Genomic DNA, 20,101 nt, shown 5'->3' on the forward strand with positions numbered 1-20,101 from the left:
TTGTCCCCTATGGTTTGTGGAGGTGCGCATCTATGCTTGTCTCTGTGAATTGAATACCCAGGTTTTCATTAGTTTCCAGAATGTTAGATGGTCTGGCATCGTTCTCATTTCCTTCAGTATCGAGTTCCATAGTTTGGCTATCAGAGAGGAAAAAGCGGTTCCTCCAAATTTCCTTTTTCTCGTAGTGTTTTGTTTCAATTTGGATGTCGTTGCTCAGTCTTGGGTTTCTTCCTGGTTCATAGCGATTGATTTTAGTTTGAGAAATGTGTCTCCTTGTCCATGTAATGATCTGTGGGCAATGCAGAGGCTTTAAAGTTGATGCGTTCTTTTTACTGGTAGTCATTGTAGACTCCTCAGAGCTGGTGTGAGGTGGTCTTGTATTTAGTCTCGGGAATAGTCTTGCTGCAGTATTTTGGATGCATTGTAGTTGTACGTGGATTGCATAGTCTAAGTACTGATAGTACCAAGGAGATGATCACAAGGGTTCTGTGTGGGAAGTTGAGGTAAGGGAGGATCCCTCTTAATAGTTGCAGGAGGTAGGTTCTGGAGAGTCCTTTTTCCATGAGGGGTCCCAGGTCTTTTATCACTGACGATGTCTCTGGTTGCGTTCCCATGTACCCTGGCATGGCAGCTCAGGCATGTCCGTGTTGTATTGTCTTCTGGAGGAGAGATCATTATTTCTGCTTTGGTCGGATTAAGCTTGAGATTGTCGCTTGTCATCCAGGTGTTTATGTCGTGAGGCATTTGTTGAGGGTGTTGTCTGTAAGTGGTCTTGAAAATGTTTGGTGTCCTCTGCCTAGTTATAGGCAGTCAGTCCATGGGTTTCTATGAGTTTCATTAGGAGGGACGTGTAGACGTTGAAAAGAAGCAGGGAGAGGCTAGATCCTTGTGGTACGCCGCAGGTGAGGTTTTTGGTGTTTGATGTAATTTGCAGTTAGCGTGTTCTTTCTGCTCAGTTGGTGAGAAAGATTTCATCCTTTGTAGTGTGGAGGTTTTAATGCTGCATTCCTCCAGTCTCTTCATTAGCATTGTCTGATTGTGTCGAAGACGGCTGATATGACCAGCAGTTCTTTGCAGATGTGGTTCGCAAGGCTTTTCACTGGATAAGGTAGATGCGATATATGTCTGTAGTTGATAGGGTCTTTCCTGATTTTCTTTCAGGCGGTGTTTGTATGCCAATTAGAAAGATTCAGGTGCTATTCCTGTATTTAGGGGCCGATACATTGGTAGTTGTAAGTATGCGGCCGGCGTTCTGTGGGTGAGGCGATTCTTGTAGATGCCCGGTAGGCATGGATCTCTTGGCGAGGTTGGATTCTTTTATTAGTTTGTTGAAAGGTCTCCTAGCTTTAGAGGTTCGAATCGATTGATTGTTGTTGGTTATTGGGGTGCTGGTGTCTGGGAGGGTGTTTATGGTAGTGCTTCCTGTATCAATGGCCTGTTATGTTACTTCTATTTTTGCTCTTCGATGGGTGGTGGTGTTGTCACAGATGTATTGCGTTGGTACGACGCAATGGTTACAAGAGGTTGGGTCTTTGATTTCCTTGATGATTTTAAAGACTTATTTGTGTGTGTTTGTTGCAGATTGGATTCTTGCAGTGTAGTATGCTTTTTTTCATTTTTTTTTTTTTTTTTGCTTTCAGGTTTGATGATTTGTAAATTCGAATTTTAAGTCTATTTGTTTTTGTTCAATTGGTTGTACTGTTTTCTCCATTTGTTTTTCAAGTTTGTGTTTTTTTTTAAATTTTAGTTATCTCAGTTCTTCTGTGCACCATTTTGCAGAGTTTTGCAGGTTGGTCTAGAACGTCTGTGATCCAGGTGTCAAGATTCTCTTCCACTGTGTCTGGTGTCATTCTATTTGGCTGAGAGGTGTTTGGTTTGCTTGATTCCAGTAGCTCTGTTAGTGTTTCCAGGTCAGGGCTTTTCCAGGTTCTCTTGTTTGTCGCTGGGAGTTTTATGTTTGTGGGCATTGTGGGGTTTGTGATTTTGACAGTGAATGGTATAATTGGAACAGACAGGCGGCGGTCGAGAGTCCATGTCTGCAGAAGATTGCATCTAAAGTGTGTCCAGCACAATGGCAGATATGTTGTCATGGTTTGTAGAGGGGTTGGCTATGGCATCCATGAGATTTGTAGTGAAGTTCCAGTTGTAGGTTGGTTTGTAGATCCAAAGGAACAGTGGGTTGGATTGGTTGTGCTTGAGATGGATTAGGAGTGATGGCGTGCTAGTGCCATTCCTCTTCCTCCTCCCCTTTGCTTTCCTTTGTTAGAGTGTATCAGTTTGAAGATGTTGGGTGTGGCTTTGGGGGCAATTACTTTGTAGTTGTCAGATAGCCATGTTCCTGTGAGCAAGAACCCGCCTGTGCCTCCTTCGCTTAAGAGGTCGTACATTTCTGTATTGTGCTTTGCCATGGAGTGTACACTAAGTAGGCTGCAGTGTAGTGTGTGTGAGTTGGCTTGTTCTTCGTTAGGTGTCATTTCTCTCATTTCTATTGGGGTTTGAGAAGGTGCCAGGACTTGCTGCTTCAGAGAAGGCAGTACAGCAATGTATTGCGGTGCGGCATTGCACTGTGTGAGTGGCACTACGCCTGGCAGCTGTGCGGTGTGCAGCAGTGTTGCACTGTGGACGGTGCAGCAGTCCAGTCTGGATGAGTTGGTACCTTGCACTATTGGGCTTGAGGGGAGGATCCAGCAATGCGGAGGGTGTTGGAGCAGATTCTGTGCTTCGCTTGCAGACGTGTCTAACCGACTATTTGTTGTATCTCCTCAGCACAACTTTGCAGCGGTGCTGCACTTCGCTGGACTGAAGGCTGTGGGGGAGTCTGTACAGAAGCCCCTTGAATACTACAAGGTGAATGTGACGGGGACGCTGCGCCTCCTGGAGGTGAGTGATGAGAACTGCACTGTTCAAGTGTCGGACGCAGCGCAAATAAATAGAAATACAACTGCAATTCTATGACTAGTTTCCAAGACAGACCTCTGATCTGGGCGTGTGAAGGTTTTAGGGTCCATCTAGTGTCCACAGCAATTGGCAAATGGAGCAACCAGAACGTGGGAAGCTTCTTTCATATAACTCTTGGCCAATTCCCCATGTAGGCGCCAGATGGCAGAACCAGGCAAGGAATGAGCAGCTGTAGCCAGTCTCCATACAGCTGCACCAGCAGAGCCCACAGCCATCCCAGAAAGCCACTTTCGAAGACATTGCTTGCGGATTGTGTTGTAGCTTCTGTCTGTTTGTGTTCTCTTCATTTCATCCCCTGTCACCCGATATGTGACGTCAGGTCATGACAGAGGTAACAAGTGGACGGTGTAGAGGAGGGTGCCCCTGACCGGATGCAGTGCCCCCAACTTCTTCTCAGACACTTGCCATGGGCCGGAAGGACCTGCATCAGAGTGACCGTTAAAATAGTGTACGTGGCACGTTAGACATGCGAGTGTGACGAAGCAGACCCAGGCTACACCTCCCTGAAGATGGCCAGTGGGCCTGAAACATGTCTGGGGATGCTTGTGGTCGCATGCAGAAGGGATGTCGCCAAGCAGTGGTGCTGGGCTCTCCCTTTCAGGGTGGCACGGAGCCTTCTAGAGACCCAGGCTACACCTCCCTGAAGATGGCCAGTGGGCCTGAAACATGTCTGGGAACGCTTGTGGTCGCATGCAGAGGGGATGTCGCCACGCAGTGGTGCTGGGCTCTCCCTTTAAGGGTGGCACGGAGCCTTCTAGAGACCCAGGCTACACCTCCCTGAAGATGGCCAGTGGGCCTGAAACATGTCTGGGAACGCTTGTGGTCGCATGCAGAGGGGATGTCGCCACGCAGTGGTGCTGGGCTCTCCCTTTAAGGGTGGCACGGAGCCTTCTAGAGACCCAGGCTACACCTCCCTGAAGATGGCCAGTGGGCCTGAAACATGTCTGGGAACGCTTGTGGTCGCATGCAGAGGGGATGTCGCCACGCAGTGGTGCTGGGCTCTCCCTTTAAGGGTGGCACGGAGCCTTCTAGAGACCCAGGCTACACCTCCCTGAAGATGGCCAGTGGGCCTGAAACATGTCTGGGAACGCTTGTGGTCGCATGCAGAAGGGATGTCGCCAAGCAGTGGTGCTGGGCTCTCCCTTTCAGGGTGGCACGGAGCCTTCTAGAGACCCAGGCTACACCTCCCTGAAGATGGCCAGTGGGCCTGAAACATGTCTGGGGATGCTTGTGGTCGCATGCAGAAGGGATGTCGCCAAGCAGTGGTGCTGGGCTCTCCCTTTCAGGGTGGCACGGAGCCTTCTAGAGACCCAGGCTACACCTCCCTGAAGATGGCCAGTGGGCCTGAAACATGTCTGGGGATGCTTGTGGCCGCATGCAGAGGGGATGTCGCCAAGCAGTGCAGCTGGGCTCTCCCTTTCAGGGTGGCATGGAGCCTTCTAGAGACCCAGGTATACCTCCCTGAAGATGGCCAGTGGGCCTGAAACATGTCTGGGGATGCTTGTGGTCGCATGCAGAAGGGATGTCGCCAAGCAGTGGTGCTGGGCTCTCCCTTTCAGGGTGGCACGGAGCCTTCTAGAGACCCATGTATACCTCCCTGAAGATGGCCAGTGGGCCTGAAACATGTCTGGGGATGCTTGTGGTCGCATGCAGAGGGGATGTCGCCACGCAGTGTGGCTGGGCTCTCCCTTTCAGGATGGGGTGAAGCCTTTTTTTATATATTGTCTTAGCACTTCTGCAATGGCTTGGAAGGCTTTAAAAACGATGCTCTGGGGGGATTCTTGGAGCTCTTCCAGTAGTTGATTAATTGGCTGGTTGATAGGTCAGGGCTGTTTTGCAAGTGACTCAGAGAAATGCTCTGTAACTAAGTCTACTTGCCTGGTCTGCGAGGCACCTGGCAGGCAAGCCTTTCGTCTAAATCTCGCATTATCACTGGTGCTATTGCTGGGTCCTGCACAGTGGTAGAAGGGGGGGAGGGGGTTCCCACAAGAGCCGGGGTGGAGTGCTGAGGAGGCGGAGCTAACAGTTGGACTCCGCTAAAGGAAATGTTCAAAAATGATGCAATTTCTTTCAGGCTGCTTCTTTCCAAACTCTACACTGTACATCAATTCCACTTTACATCTCTTCTATGGCTGCACCCACAATACTGCTGCTAATACATTACGGGATCCATAGACCCGCTGCACAGTAGAAGGCTACCAGGGTAGCTCAGCTGGTTGACAGACTATTGCTGAGATGTTATATATTCAAAACCTATTGTTAATCGTGTGACATTTTGCAATTCCTTATAAAAAAACAAGTCCTATACAATTATAAAATGTGTTTGGCCATGGGAGGGGTTGGGCATGGCATGGGATAGGTTTCTTATATTTGGGGCAGAAGTGCAGGGTATTTCTACCGATGCATTGAAAGAAAGAAATAAAGAAGTTGGGCCCCCCTGAACCCACAGTTACATTTCCTAAAGACTGCTGTCAGCACAACAGAAGCATTTATTTGTGATGAACCAGTTTGACAACCGTGTAGCGTCTTTTTAAATATAACCTGTGATAAAACACAAAGCAAGGGACACACAAATTGCAGAGTATTGGTGTGGTAGTCTGACAAAAAACATGTCACAGAGAACTAGTGAATGCAGCAGCATTTCTGAGTTTGGAAATGACTGTTTTCTATGAAAGTGTAAAATTCACATTTGGGAAAACAATAGTGTGCCCAGCATGAAGACTGCCTGTTATCAACAGTGATGCCCCCGCCCCCCCCCCCCAGTGATATTCGTGGCCCTTTGATTCCTGTGGTGTCCCTTTCAGGACAGAAGAAAGAAAACAGGCTGAGCAAATAGAGCCCGGAAACGCGCGAGTGATGGCTGGGTAAAGGAGGACGGCGCAGGCTAGGTCGCCGAGGGGCCCGGCAATAGCCTGGTCAGTGTTGCGGCTGGCCGGGCCCGAGATGTTGATTTATATTGCACCGGAGCCCGCAGGCATCAGGGCGCTAACGCAGAACAAGAACAGAATGACAACAATAGACAGTCTAAGCAACACCGCAATGTCTTAAGGCTTTTCCTGAAGACAGAGATTTTCTTCCCAACGCATTTCCACCTGGAGTTTATTCCACATTACACCTGCCTGTGTGGCGAAGCCCCGTTTGTTACCTCGCGCTCGTTTGCTTCTTGGTTGAGTTGGGCTCATCGAGTCCTTCGATCGAGTAACTTTGATCCTATTGTCCAAGGTCAGCCTTTCTTTTATGTATTGTGGTGCTTTTCCATATAAACATTTATGCACAATCGTGTTTATTTTGAAGAGTATTCTGGCTTCTGCTGGAAGCCAATGTAACTCTCTTCTGTGTATGGGGACTGACTCCTGTCTCCTGGTCCCTTTTTGATAACCCGCACTGCATCATTCTGTAGTATCTGTAGCCTTTTTCTACATCCCTTGCTTGCTCCGGCCAGGAGGGCATTGCAGTAGTCTGAGCTTGGCATGATCGCAGCTCTCGCGAGTATTACGCAGTTATCTGTAGATGTACGAGGCTTCACGAGTCGAAGGTGCCTGAGATGGTATGGGGCTTTCTGGTCTACGCTGCTAACATGGGCTTCGGAACCTAAAGATGATTCCAAGGGCATTGCCAGGGTCCTCACTTTGGTGACCTTCTATTGCAAAACCCTCGTACATATTTGATAGTTTGGCACGTATCTGTGTGGAACCAAAAATAAGGAATTCTGTCTTGTTTGTGTTAAGACATAGTCCATTTGTAATTATCCAACCTTGTACGGCCTCATAAACTTTTCCTATGCTCGCTAAATCTTTTTCGTAGTCACCACTCAATTCAAGGATTAACTGGGTGTCCTCTGCGTAGTTGGGGGGGAGGGGGGGACGCACTCCCAGTACATCAAGAACATCGCATAACATGCGACAGAATAAATTAAATAGAATCGGGGAGAGACACGCTTCTGAGAGCACGCCTCGCCCCAGACTATTCTGGACTTCCTCTCTGAGAGAAATTACCTGATCCAGTCGACAGCTCTAAGACTTTGGCTGGTAGTTTTTCCTGATCTACAAGCTCAAAGGCTGCTGATAAATCTAACTTCATCAGCAGCCCCGCCTTGCATCAGCAGCCCCGCCTTGCCCTGCCTTGCATCAGCAGCCCCGCCTTGCCCCGCCTTGCATCAGCAGCCCTGCCCCGCCCCACCTTGCATTAGCAGGCCCACCTTGCATCAGCAGCCCCGCCCCACCTTGCATTAGCAGCCCTGCCCTGCCCCGCCTTGCATCAGCCCCGCCCCGCATCAGCAGCCCCGCCTTGCCCCGCCTTGCATCAGCAGCCCCGCCTTGCATCAGCAGCCCTGCCCCGCCCCACCTTGCATTAGCAGGCCCACCTTGCATCAGCAGCCCCGCCCCACCTTGCATTAGCAGCCCTGCCCTGCCCCGCCTTGCATCAGCCCCGCCCCGCATCAGCAGCCCCGCATCAGCAGCCCCGCCTTGCCCCGCCTTGCATCAGCAGCCCCGCCTTGCATCAGCAGCCTTGCCCCGCCCCACCTTGCATTAGCAGGCCCGCCTTGCATCAGCAGCCCCGCCCCACCTTGCATTAGCAGCCCTGCCCTGCCTTGCATCAGCCCCGCCCGCATCAGCAGCCCCGCCTTGCCCCGCCTTGCATCAGCAGCCCCGCCTTGCATCAGCAGCCCTGCCCCGCCCCACCTTGCATTAGCAGGCCCACCTTGCATCAGCAGCCCCGCCCCACCTTGCATTAGCAGCCCTGCCCTGCCCCGCCCCGCATCAGCAGCCCCGCCCCGCATCAGCAGCCCCACATCAGCAGCCCCGCCTTGCATCAGCAGCCCCGCCTTGCCCCGCCTTGCATCAGCAGCCTTGCCCCGCCCCACCTTGCATTAGCAGGCCCGCCTTGCATCGGCAGCCCCGCCCCACCTTGCATTAGCAGCCCTGCCCTGCCCCGCCTTGCATCAGCCCCGCCCCGCATCAGCAGCCCCGCCTTGCCCCGCCTTGCATCAGCAGCCCCGCCTTGCATCAGCAGCCTTGCCCCGCCCCACCTTGCATTAGCAGGCCCGCCTTGCATCAGCACCCCCGCCCCACCTTGCATTAGCAGCCCTGCCCTGCCCCGCCTTGCATCAGCCCCGCATCAGCAGCCCCGCCTTGCCCCGCCTTGCATCAGCAGCCCCGCCTTGCATCAGCAGCCCCGCCTTGCATCAGCAGCCCCGCCTTGCATCAGCAGCCCCGCCTTGCATCAGCAGCCCCGCCTTGCATCAGCAGCCTTGCCCCGCCCCACCTTGCATTAGCAGGCCCGCCTTGCATCAGCAGCCCCGCCCCACCTTGCATTAGCAGCCCCGCCCTGCCCCGCCTTGCATCAGCCCCGCATCAGCAGCCCCGCCTTGCCCTGCCTTGCATCAGCAGCCCCGCCTTGCCCTGCCTTGCATCAGCAGCCCCGCCTTGCCCCGCCTTGCATCAGCAGCCCCGCCTTGCCCTGCCTTGCATCAGCAGCCCTGCCCCGCCTTCTATTAGCAGCCCCGCCTTGCCCCGCCTTGCATCAGCAGCCCCGCCTTGCCCCGCCTTGCATCAGCAGCCCTTCCCCACTCCTATCAATAATATCCAGCATCTGACTTTAAATCCAGGAGGGCAGTCTCTGTCCCGTGGGAGGATCTAAAGCCCGATTGTTTGGGGTGAAGGATTTCTTGGGAAGGGGGCTGTGGGGGTCGGGGGGTGGGGGGCTAACCATCGCCCTTTTCAGTAATGCTGGCACATGGTTCTTAATTAATGTGGCGTTGGCGAAACGCAATGAAAGAGGAGAGAAGATGTGCAGATGTTCTAATGCCATTCTTGGGGGGGGGGTAAGTAGTGGGGTGCATCCGATGCCGGATCTCAGATCCGCCAGAAGCCGGCCCACTGAACAGCGCTGGTCCTGCAGATAAATATCATAAAGCGGTTCCTGGCTCCATGGAGCGTGATGGGGGCGAGGGGGCGTGGCTTGAGTGGAACTTGTTAATTCGCCGAGTGAATGTTAGCCAGCAGTGCCCCCTGGTGGGGTTGGGCTGCACCTGAATGTGTTGGTGTTCACAAAGCTGGAACTTTTGAAACGCATTAATTGCCCATTCACACATTTCGTCCCAAAAATGTGTATTCCTGGTGCTGGTGTTCTGCTCCAAAACCTGAAGATGCGACTATCGGAGGGAGGGATGCTATTGTGGCAGCCTGCAAGCTTCCATGCAGGTCCTTTGTGCAATCTTCAAGACTAAAACATATGCTGAAAGCATTCAGGCATTGGGGCGTGGTGGTAGGAAATTACTGGAAAACACTGCATTAGACAGGCTTACCGAAGAACCTAGCCTGGAGCTGATGGACCGACCAGAGTTTGTTGCCAGAACAGGCTGCAAGGCAGGGGGGGGAAGCGCTTTGAGGGTTGCCTGCATAGTCTGCAAGGTGGCTGCCATGCCGTGCACGCATGTGTTGGTGGCCAGCATAGGTGGCAAGGTAGGGGGCAGAGCTCTGATGGTCCCCTGCATAGTCTATAAGGTGGCTGCCATGCCGTGCAGGCGTGTGTTGGTGGCTAGCATAGGTGGCAAGGTAGAGGGCAGAGCTCTGATGGTCCCCTGCATAGTCTGTAAGATGGCTGCCATGCCGTGCACGCATGTGTTTGTGGCCAGCATAGGTGGCAAGGTAGGGGGCAGAGCTCTGATGGTCCCCTACATAGTCTATAAGGTGGCTGCCATGCCGTGCAGGCGTGTGTTGGTGGCTAGCATAGGTGGCAAGGTAGGGGGCAGAGCTCTGATGGTCCCCTGCATAGTCTGTAAGGTGGCTGCCATGCCGTGCAGGCGTGTGTTGGTGGCCAGCATAGGTGGCAAGATGGGGGCAGAGCTCTGATGGTCCCCTGCATAGTCTGTAAGGTGGCTGCCAGGCCGTGCAGGTATGTGTTGGTGGCCAGCATAGGGGGCAGAGCTCTGATGGTCCCCTGCATAGTCTGTAAGGTGGCTGCCATGCCGTGCAGGAGTGTGTTGGTGGCCAGCATAGGTGGCAAGATAGGGGGCAGAGCTCTGATGGTCCCCTGCATAGTCTGTAAGGTGGCTGCCATGCCGTGCAGGCGTGTGTTGGTGGCTAGCATAGGTGGCAAGATAGGGGGCAGAGCTCTGATGGTCCCCTGCATAGTCTGTAAGGTGGCTGCCATGCCGTGCAGGCGTGTGTTGGTGGCCAGCATAGGTGGCAAGATAGGGGCAGAGCTCTGATGGTCCCCTGCATAGTCTGTAAGGTGGCTGCCATGCCGTGCAGGCGTGTGTTGGTGGCCAGCATAGGTGGCAAGATAGGGGCAGAGCTCTGATGGTCCCCTGCATAGTCTGTAAGGTGGCTGCCATGCCGTGCAGGCGTGTGTTGGTGGCCAGCATAGGTGGCAAGATAGGGGGCAGAGCTCTGATGGTCCCCTGCATAGTCTGTAAGGTGGCTGCCATGCCGTGCAGGCGTGTGTTGGTGGCCAGCATAGGTGGCAAGATAGGGGGCAGAGCTCTGATGGTCCCCTGCATAGTCTGTAAGGTGGCTGCCATGCCGTGCAGGCGTGTGTTGGTGGCCAGCATAGGTGGCAAGATAGGGGACAGAGCTCTGATGGTCCCCTGCATAGTCTGTAAGGTGGCTGCCATGCCGTGCAGGCGTGTGTTGGTGGCCAGCATAGGTGGCAAGATAGGGGCAGAGCTCTGAATGTCCCCTGCATAGTCTGTAAGGTGGCTGCCATGCCGTGCAGGCGTGTGTTGGTGGCCAGCATAGGTGGCAAGATAGGGGGCAGAGCTCTGATGGTCCCCTGCATAGTCTGTAAGGTGGCTGCCATGCCGTGCAGGCGTGTGTTGGTGGCCAGCATAGGTGGCAAGATAGGGGGCAGAGCTCTGATGGTCCCCTGCATAGTCTGTAAGGTGGCTGCCATGCCGTGCAGGCGTGTGTTGGTGGCCAGCATAGGTGGCAAGGTAGGGGGCAGAGCTCTGATGGTCCCCTGCATAGTCTGTAAGGTGGCTGCCATGCCGTGCAGGCGTGTGTTGGTGGCCAGCATAGGTGGCAAGATAGGGGGCAGAGCTCTGATGGTCCCCTGCATAGTCTGTAAGGTGGCTGCCATGCCGTGCAGGCGTGTGTTGGTGGCCAGCATAGGTGGCAAGATAGGGGGCAGAGCTCTGATGGTCCCCTGCATAGTCTGTAAGGTGGCTGCCATGCCGTGCAGGCGTGTGTTGGTGGCCAGCATAGGTGGCAAGATAGGGGGCAGAGCTCTGATGGTCCCCTGCATAGTCTGTAAGGTGGCTGCCATGCCGTGCAGGCGTGTGTTGGTGGCCAGCATAGGTGGCAAGGTAGGGGGCAGAGCTCTGATGGTCCCCTGCATAGTCTGTAAGGTGGCTGCCATGCCGTGCAGGCGTGTGTTGGTGGCCAGCATAGGTGGCAAGATAGGGGGCAGAGCTCTTATGGTCCCCTGCATAGTCTGTAAGGTGGCTGCCATGCCGTGCAGGCGTGTGTTGGTGGCCAGCATAGGTGGCAAGATAGGGGGCAGAGCTCTGATGGTCCCCTGCATAGTCTGTAAGGTGGCTGCCATGCCGTGCAGGCGTGTGTTGGTGGCCAGGATCTTATAACACGCCTGTATGCTAGTGTTTCTAGGTGCGACAAGGCAAAAGAGGGGGTTCCATGTATTAAGGTCCCTGCAAAAATGTCCCCCTCTGTTTTCTGCGGAGACATTATTACATGGAACATGCAGGGGACACCCCCGCAACCCCTGTTTTTAAATGGAGCAGGGGACATCTCTGCAACTCGTCCCCATGCATAATGTCACCATATATGTCGCCAATGGCTTTTCCCGGCGACCTTATGTATGTGGTCCGCAGAGGCTACTAGCGAGGATGCTGTGAGCGTCTTTGCTGGTGACCAGCAGATGCTTTATGATCTGATGTTGTGCAGACATGCATTTGTAGCCAGCGCTCACTATATTGCAGTTCAGTGTTGGTGACCACTGCAGGCTGCATGATCAGACAATCTTCCAGGGCTGAGAGGCAAGTGTTTAGCAGAGGCCGGTTGTGACGGGCTTCATTCCAATGATACGCAGAGCCTCTGCTAACGTTAACCTTCTTTATTCCCTTTGCATCCTACCTGTTGTTCCCTTCCCCTGTCCCTCCCCTTCCGCCCTCCTCCTGCCTTGGTGTGTGTCCTTTTTCTTAAAGGGGCTGAGTCCCTTTTTATTCACATACAACAACTCCCCCGTGCTTAACATGAAAGCCGCAGTCACATCTGTTCAATGAGTCTCACCGGTCTCCTCACTGTCCTGTGGGGTCTGCCTGTAGAGACTCTGGGGGGTCTGCGTCGTCTTCATCTCCTAGGTCCTCGGCGGCTATTTCTGGTGCTTCTGGATCATCGAGATACAGCCCTTTGAAGAATGACGCATTCCTGGCGATATCCCCTGGTTCTCCAGTTGCAGTGATCATTGGTCCTTTTATGGCTGTGATGATCCAAGGTTCTGGGTTGTAGCGGGTGTCCGTTTTCTTTCTCTGGATTTGTCGTACTAGGACGGTTTGTCCTACTTCTAGCTGGGGTTTCTTACCTTCCTCTTTTTGTCAGCCCATTCTTTGGTTTCTTCTTCTTTTCGGCATCCCGTTCCCTTATGGCCGCCTCTTCTTCCGGTGTGTAGTCTTCCCACTGGGGGATGCGTGTTCGGGGTCGGTATCTCACCATTAGTTCAGCCGGTGGTTTTCCCGTCGCATCATGCTGGGTGTTCCTGTAGCTTCTGAGCATGCTGCAGATGGCTTGCACTTGAGGAATTTGCTCAGCTAGATGGTGGCCATGAACCGTTCCACCATTCCGTTGGCTTGGAGCCAGAGTGGTGTAACCTTCTTATGATGGAAGCCAAGGTGGTCTGCGAGTTTGGCAAATTCACATCCTTGGAACGGGGATCCGTTGTCTGTCTTGACGATGTTGGGGATGCCCCATTCACTGAATAGTTCATCTATGATGGGTGCTGTTTCAGAGAATGATGTCGACGGTGTTTGCTTGATGAAAGGAAACCTTGAGTATTCAATGATTACAAGCAGGTATCCTCCTTCTTCCAGGGGTCCAAAGAAATCCATTGCAACCCTTGCCAGGGCCTCGCTGGAAGTGTTGTTGGTTGTAGGGGTTCTGGGGTGATCCCTTTGCTGCTAGTTGGCAGGGTCTGCAGTGTGTCAGCATGTCTTCCACTGCGGTGTCCATGTAGGAGAACCAAATGTGATTTCTTAGGATCTTTTTTGTATTGTCAATCCCCCTGTGGCCCTCATGGGATAGTGTTACTAGCGTCTTCCGTAGATCTTTTGGAGCCACTAGCCTGCTCCACGTAGCAGTATGCCTTGATCTGTGGCTACCAGTTACCTGTGTATTTTGGCTAGTCAATCCAGGTCTTTCTTGTCCGCCCCCTCCGTTCCTTCTTACCTGGCACTCTCTCCATTTGTTGGAGCAGGTGAGGCCTATGGTGGCTTTGATTGTCGGGTCGGCCTTGCTTCTTTCTGCGAATATTGCTGTTGATATCGTTGGTGGCATGGCGTTGTGGATAGGTAAGAGATATATTCTTCGGCCTCATGGGCTAGGGCGTCATCACTTTTCATCAGTGGGTGCCTGGACAGGTAGGCTGCTGGGTTGGCCTCTCCTCCAGGCTTGTGGATGATCACGTAGTCATATTCTTGTAGCCTTATCCCCCAGCGCTCAATTCGGGGAGGCATTTTTGTTTTGGGATTCCCAAATATTGAGAGGAGTGCTTGATGGTCCGTTACGAGGGTGAATTTCCGGCCAATTACAAAGTGGTGAAACTTTTCGCAGGCCCATACTGCTGCAAGGCTTTCCCGCTCGGCTTGAGAATAGGCTCTCTCGGTTTGGGATAGGGCGCGGCTGGCGTAGGCCACAACTGCATGTCGTGTGTTGTCCTTGGTGTGGGTCTGGGCTAGGATGGCTCCAAGACCAACTGGGCTGGCATCCACTGTGATGATGGTGTGCCACTCTGGATGGAAGTATGCTAGCTGGCGGTGGTTGGCGAGGTTCTCCTTTATGGTTGTGAATGCCGCCTGATACTGGAGGTCACAGAGAAATGGTTGATCCTTTTTTAGGAGGATTCGAAGTGGGTCGGTGATCGTGGCGTAATTTGGGAGGTAGCGCGCACAGTATCCCGTCATCCCTAGGGAGGAGCTCAGTTCCGCCGTTGTCGTGGGGGCCTGAAGATCAGTTATCGCTTTTATCTTGTCCGGGTCGGCTTTTATGCCTCTGTCTAAAAATATATGTCCAAAGAATCTGAGGCTGGTCTTGTTGATGTCACATTTGGGTCCATTCAGAGTTAGTCTCGCTTCTTGGAGGACCTTGCATACGGATGTGAGGGCTCTATCGTGTTGTTCTTGGTCCCTCCCAAAGATCAGAATATCATCGCTGTAGTTTAAAGCGTTCACTTCGGATGATATTAGGCGTCTGATTGTCTCTTGAAAGATTTCTGCGGTGGAAGATATGCCGAAATTGAGCCGTTTATATCCAAACAGCCCATCGTGTGTCACGAAGGTGGTGATGGCTCTTGAAGCTGGGTCTAGAACGAGCTGTTGGTAGCCCTGATTGAGATCTAGTTTTGAAAAGTGCATTGCTAGGTTCAGCCTGATAAACATGCCCTCTAGGCTTGGACCTGGGTGCCTCTCTTTGGATGGCGGTGTTGGGGATGCGCATGTCGACGCATATACGTAGGCATCCATTGTCCTTGGGCACTATTACTATGGGGGATACCCATGGTGTTGGTCCTTCTGCTTTTTCAATGATGTCATTGAGGAGGAGGAGTTGGATCTCTTTTGACACTTTTGCCTGGAGGTGGAAGCCCACCTAGCGGGGGTGTTGTGGCACTGGCGTGATCTCGGGGTCAATGTGCAGTTTGACAACAGAGTCTTTAAGCATACCTACCCCTTCAAACAGTTTGGGGAATTGAGCTTTGACATCCTCATTTGTGAGGGGTCGGCATGTTATTGACATGATGGCTTCACGTTCTGACGGGTGTCCCCTTATTTCAGAACGTATCGTAGATCAATAAGTGCTAGGGCTCTGGCAGTTCGGTAGCTGAGGAGGCAGCGGCCTACAGAGGGACTCCTTATGACGTGAATTGTGGAGGTTACTGTGAGGTCGCGATGTGTCAAGTCACATTGGAATTGTCCTTTGGATGTCATGGGCAGGGCCGCTCCCCACTGGAAGGTGTGCGTTTTGGATTTCCACAGAGGGTGGCAATGTCATGGTATAGTTCTTCGTTCATGACGTTTACCGTCGCTCCGGTGTCAACGACGAATTGGTTCCTTGCATCTCCCATCTATATAGTGACTCTGGGGGCTGGCGTGCCCTCAATGTCGACACATTCTCTGTCGTATCCGTCGTGTAGGTATTGGGGCTGTTGAATCTCTTCCTGCTGATATCTTGGCAGGGAGTTAGCATATGGCTCTATGTCCAGAGGGAAGGCTAAGATGTGACTATCTTGCTTGTGAGGTGGCGGGGGTCCCTCGTATATATTCTCTCATGCGCTGGTATTTGCATTGGGTCACGTTGGTGGATGTCATAGAGCCCATGACCTTTTCTGTCGGGTACAATTTGTAGTCCTTCCAGCGCTCTCACTGTGTTTGGGCATTGGTAGATGTTCATGGGGTAGGCCACCCCTCTTTCCAGGGGGCGCTGGTCATGTTGTTCTCTGGTGCGCAACCGGCAGTCTGTTGGCGGTTTGAGTTCCCTTCGGGAAGCTGTTCCTTGCACATTGCTTGAAAGTGGTTTTCTTGTCCACATCGTATGCATCGTTGGCCAATAGCAGGGCATGGTCCTCTGTGTGGGTACTCAAACCCGCAGCGGTAGCATTGGCGGTCACTGTTTGTCCGTTGTGAGGGGTACCTGGAAGCAGATCTGTTTTGCGAGTTTGGGTAACGGGTGTAGTGGTTTACCTCTGCAATGATGTCACCCTTTTTGTGGGTTTCAATGGCCGCGCCCTGAAAGTCAATTCTTTCGTACACCCTGGCCAAGTCCAGTACTTCTCTGAGGGAAAGAGGCTTTTTTAGAAGATGTTTCCTGAACATTGAGGATGTGCACCCTTCTATTATGCGCAGTCTGATTGCTTCATTGTCGTTAAAGATGGCGAAGTCGCATTTGGTGATTTTTCTCTGAAGGCGGATGACAAATTCCCCTATCGATTCGTGAGGGTGTTGAGCACATTTATTGAAAGTGTATCGCTCATGGTCGCGATTGGGTGTTATGACAAGCTTCTCGTTGATGGCTTCTAGAAGTTTTGGGTAGGTTGCACGGTCTGCGGAGGAATTGTGCGTATTATGTTTTTGATTTCTCTCCCTGCGACATTAGTAAAGATACTGATTATGTTAGGGGGTTCTTGCGTGCCAATGGCACCTACAAAGTCATCAAATTCTTAAACCCATTCTTCCCACCGCTGGCCCTGGTCGTGGTGTGGGTTAAGCGTGAATGGCATGGGCCTTCTCATTAGGCTGGCATGTGAGGAGAGACCTCCTGGCAGTGGTGGCGGGGCATCGGCGTCTGCTGGAGCAGGCATGGTGATGCCGCTGGTTGTGACAAAATATCCTTGGTGTGGGTTGGAGTACAGGGATTAAGCGTCTCCTGGGTCTCAGTGGCCGATGAGGCGGTGTCGTGGGGGGCTGACTTATGAGCAGGATCAAGGCTCCAAGAGTGGGTGGGTGGTGCTGGGTGTTTAGCGTGGGGCCCAGCCACCGTGGCGCAAATTAAGCAGTGCACAGATGCGTGTGTGTGCACTTTTGGATGGTAAATTTTCCTGTCACTTTTAGTTGGGGGAAGGGTGCTCCTTACTTCTGCCCGTGAATGCCGTGTGAAAATTGGGGATAGTTCCCTTTGGGCAGGATCGCCACTGGGTTGTTGATTAATTTCTTTGCATCAATGTAATGTCACTTAATGGGAGACACGGGGTTCCGTGTCTGTGGCTGTTTCTTGCCTTTCCTTCTCCCGCCGGTGCTCCTGATCTGGTGGCGGAAGGATACACGACGGTCCGTGTCGCTGGTCCTCCTGCAATGCTGGAGCCTCGCGGTCAGTAGCGGTGTCTTTGGATCGGCGGTCTGCGAGCTGCCACACCATCCGCACTGACGCAGCAGATCACCACTTCTGGCAGGCGTGTGGGCCTGTGGATTCCGTCGGGCACACAGGCCCACTTTATTTGTTGGGCGCACGAGTCCCCTCCCGGTACCTTCTCTGCCGGGCTCACGGGCCCCCTTACTGACTCCACCTTTGCTGGGCACACAGGCCCACCATTACTGTAGCAGAGCGAGAGCTCGTATCGGCCTTGTCGCCAGTTGTTACGGGCTTCTCCCTCACTCATTCGCGCGCATTCATTCCAGTGATACGCAGAGCCTCTGCTCACATTAACCTTCTTTTTTCCCTTTTACATCCTGTCGTTCCCTTCCCCTGTCCCTCTCCTTCCGCCCTCCTCCCGCCTTGGTGTGTGTCCTTTTTCTTAAAGGGACTGCGTCCCTTTTTATTCACGAACAACACCGGTGCGCCTCAGTGTGTACAGGAGGTTGCAGTAACTAAAGCTGTGCTGCCACTCCTGTGATAAAATGTCTTCAGGGTTCATGAGGGAATAGTGCCCTGAAGCTGGTGTTCATTTGTGCCTTTAGACTGTTCCTTTCTCTTGGTTAATGTTCTGGCCTTGCTTCTTCATAGACCATGAATGCTCACGGAGTGAGGAACATTGTGTTCAGCAGCTCGGCCACTGTGTATGGAGACCCCGCTTACCTCCCAATTGACGAGAAGCATCCAGTGGGCGGCTGCACCAACCCGTATGGGAAAACCAAATACTTCATTGAGGAGATCATCCAGGACCTGTGCAAGGCGGAAAAGGTAAGGGTGGGTCGAGTCCTGCACTCGGAATCTGGAGAGGGTCACTTAATGGCTCTGCACGTGGGACCAAGACCAGATCTCTTGATGTGTCTTTGCACAAACTCCTCCTAGGTGGTTTTCTGGCCCATGTGCAGTGCACACAGTGAGTGGTTGGCATGTGAGTCTGGTTCCCCCCACATTGCATGGATTCCTTGTCTGGTCTAATATACTTCACCTTTTTGTCGCTCCATTCCCCCTTAGCCTCGTAGAAACCTTGGGGGGGGTGGGGGGGTGTGAGTGTGAGTGTGAGTGTGAGTGTGTGTGTGTGTGTGTCCGTGTGTGTGTCCGTGTGTGTGTCCGGCCCTATTTTGTGGTGCTGCACTGAATTGGTTTACGCCATGCCATGTTTTAAGCTGTAGAAACATGTTGGTAATGTCTGGCTCTGCTGGGATCCAAGTGCTCTTTTCCCAAAGCTAATGCACGTCACCTAGACTCTACCTGAGTGCTACTGTATGTACATGTTGACTCCTTTTGGGGGACGGGAAGGATATGATGTTCTTTTTTACGCTAGTTAGGTCAGGTTATATTCAGTTCAGGTTCCATTCTAATGTTTTGACTTAAATGTCTAATTTGCATACGCTTTTGAAGCAGCCGGAAGACGCAAGGGAGCAACCCCAACGCTCGCATGATGCCCTCTATTGGGAGGACACAGTAACTGCAGCCCAGGGTGAGACGGCTAGTCAAAGGCAGGGTTGTGTGAATGAACTCCCCTAAGTGCCCAACCTCAGCCTAAGAGGATTCCTGCCCAAGCACCAATATAAGCGTCACCTTAAAGGCCAGAGTAGGAATCGGGAACCTGCAGGAAGGCTGGACTGGGCTTCTGTTCCCGAGGAGGGCATGGTTGGAATCCCACCCTCAGGTAAATATGGCCATACTTCCCTCCAGCTTTTCCTTATATAGCATCTGACTGTTCGTGGCCTAGGGGAGAAAGCAGAGGGGCTTTGCACGCTGTTTTCTTGGGCATGGTTTTCTACACGCCTTGACTCACCATGACACTGTGGAAGGCTCAAAGCCTGCCCATAATTATACAATTCTTATACAGCGCTACGCACCGGTAGGTCTCAGAGCGCTGGAATTACATAAGACATTATTATCCCACAGAGTGGTACTCAATGTATCGACCTCGGAAGGATGTAAGGCCGAGCTGATGTATAAATATCTGACCGGTGGGGGAGTAAGTAGAGGGGCTTCTCGTGCTCTGTTTTCTTTGGCCTGGTTTTCTACATGTCTTGGCTCCCCATGGAACTGCTGAAAGTCTAGCCGCAAGCACTTGGCACACATGCACAAGCCTAGGGTTTTGGTAACCATGACATTGAGGGAACCAAAACATTTTTTTCTTTTGTGCTCGATTTTCAGAGGGCATTTTCAAACGTAGTAAATTCGGATTTCTGACATACAGCCCCACGCCTTGAAACACTTGCGTATAGGCGCGTTATAAATGCCATATCATATCCCAAATGTTGGGGGCCCTAGGGAAGTAAATAAACAAGCTTTGCCGCATGTGTTTTCTTGGCCTGGCTTCAACATGCCCAGGCTCACCAGGCAGGGAGTAACTTCCAGACATACTCCCCTTGTTATCTCTCCTCTTGGCGCTGCGCCCCATTGAGTCCCACGATAAATGTGTTCCAATTGTACACATCTCTCCTCCAACCTTTTCCCTCCTGTGCTATCCCTCGCCCTCATTCCAACTATCTACCCTACTTTACTCCTCCCTACCCCGATTGAATGTTCCATCATACTCGTCCTTTGCCTCTGACGGGCAAAGCGCTTCGAAGCCATAGACTATGGCAGGTGGTGCTATACAAATGCAAGATAATGTAACATAGCGACAGAGATGCGCTGCACTCGCTGCTGTACAGGTTCTTTCTCCTGCACATTTCTGTGCAGATGTGATGTGATAGATCGATCATGTACTACACTTTTCTTATCAAGCTTCTCCAAACCTGCGCTTGCACTAATCTACATTTATTTTCTTCTATTTACACTTTGCAGGGCTGGAATGCAATTCTTTTAAGATATTTTAATCCCATCGGAGCCCACATTTCTGGAAAGATTGGAGAAGATCCTCAGGGAATCCCAAACAACCTCATGCCCTATGTTGCTCAGGTATCGGCCCTTCAATTTCTTTGCATTTCTAGTTTGTTTTGCATTTGAAACTTTCCGGCTAAGCTGTACATGGCCCAACATGGGGTCTTGAAACACACTGTTTTCGGAGGGTATCTGTACTGTTCTTAACACTTAAATCCGTTTTATAAAGTTTG

General features: G+C 52.3%; 1 protein-coding gene across 1 annotated transcript in view; it reads left to right on the plus strand.

Moving 5' to 3' along the window:
- The window catches only part of GALE (UDP-galactose-4-epimerase), a 164,484-nt gene that overhangs the window by 81,040 nt on the left and 63,343 nt on the right, over nucleotides 1-20,101 (plus strand). Inside the window, exons 4-6 of the mRNA XM_069622385.1 lie at nucleotides 2,767-2,880; nucleotides 17,625-17,801; nucleotides 19,833-19,946. Of these exons, the coding sequence (XP_069478486.1) occupies nucleotides 2,767-2,880; nucleotides 17,625-17,801; nucleotides 19,833-19,946 (405 nt within the window). The remainder of the gene's footprint in view (nucleotides 1-2,766; nucleotides 2,881-17,624; nucleotides 17,802-19,832; nucleotides 19,947-20,101) is intronic.

The sequence above is a fragment of the Ambystoma mexicanum genome, chromosome 11 (assembly GCF_040938575.1).
Source record: "Ambystoma mexicanum isolate Mex_15411 chromosome 11, UKY_AmexF1_1, whole genome shotgun sequence".
Lineage (NCBI taxonomy): Eukaryota > Metazoa > Chordata > Amphibia > Caudata > Ambystomatidae > Ambystoma > Ambystoma mexicanum.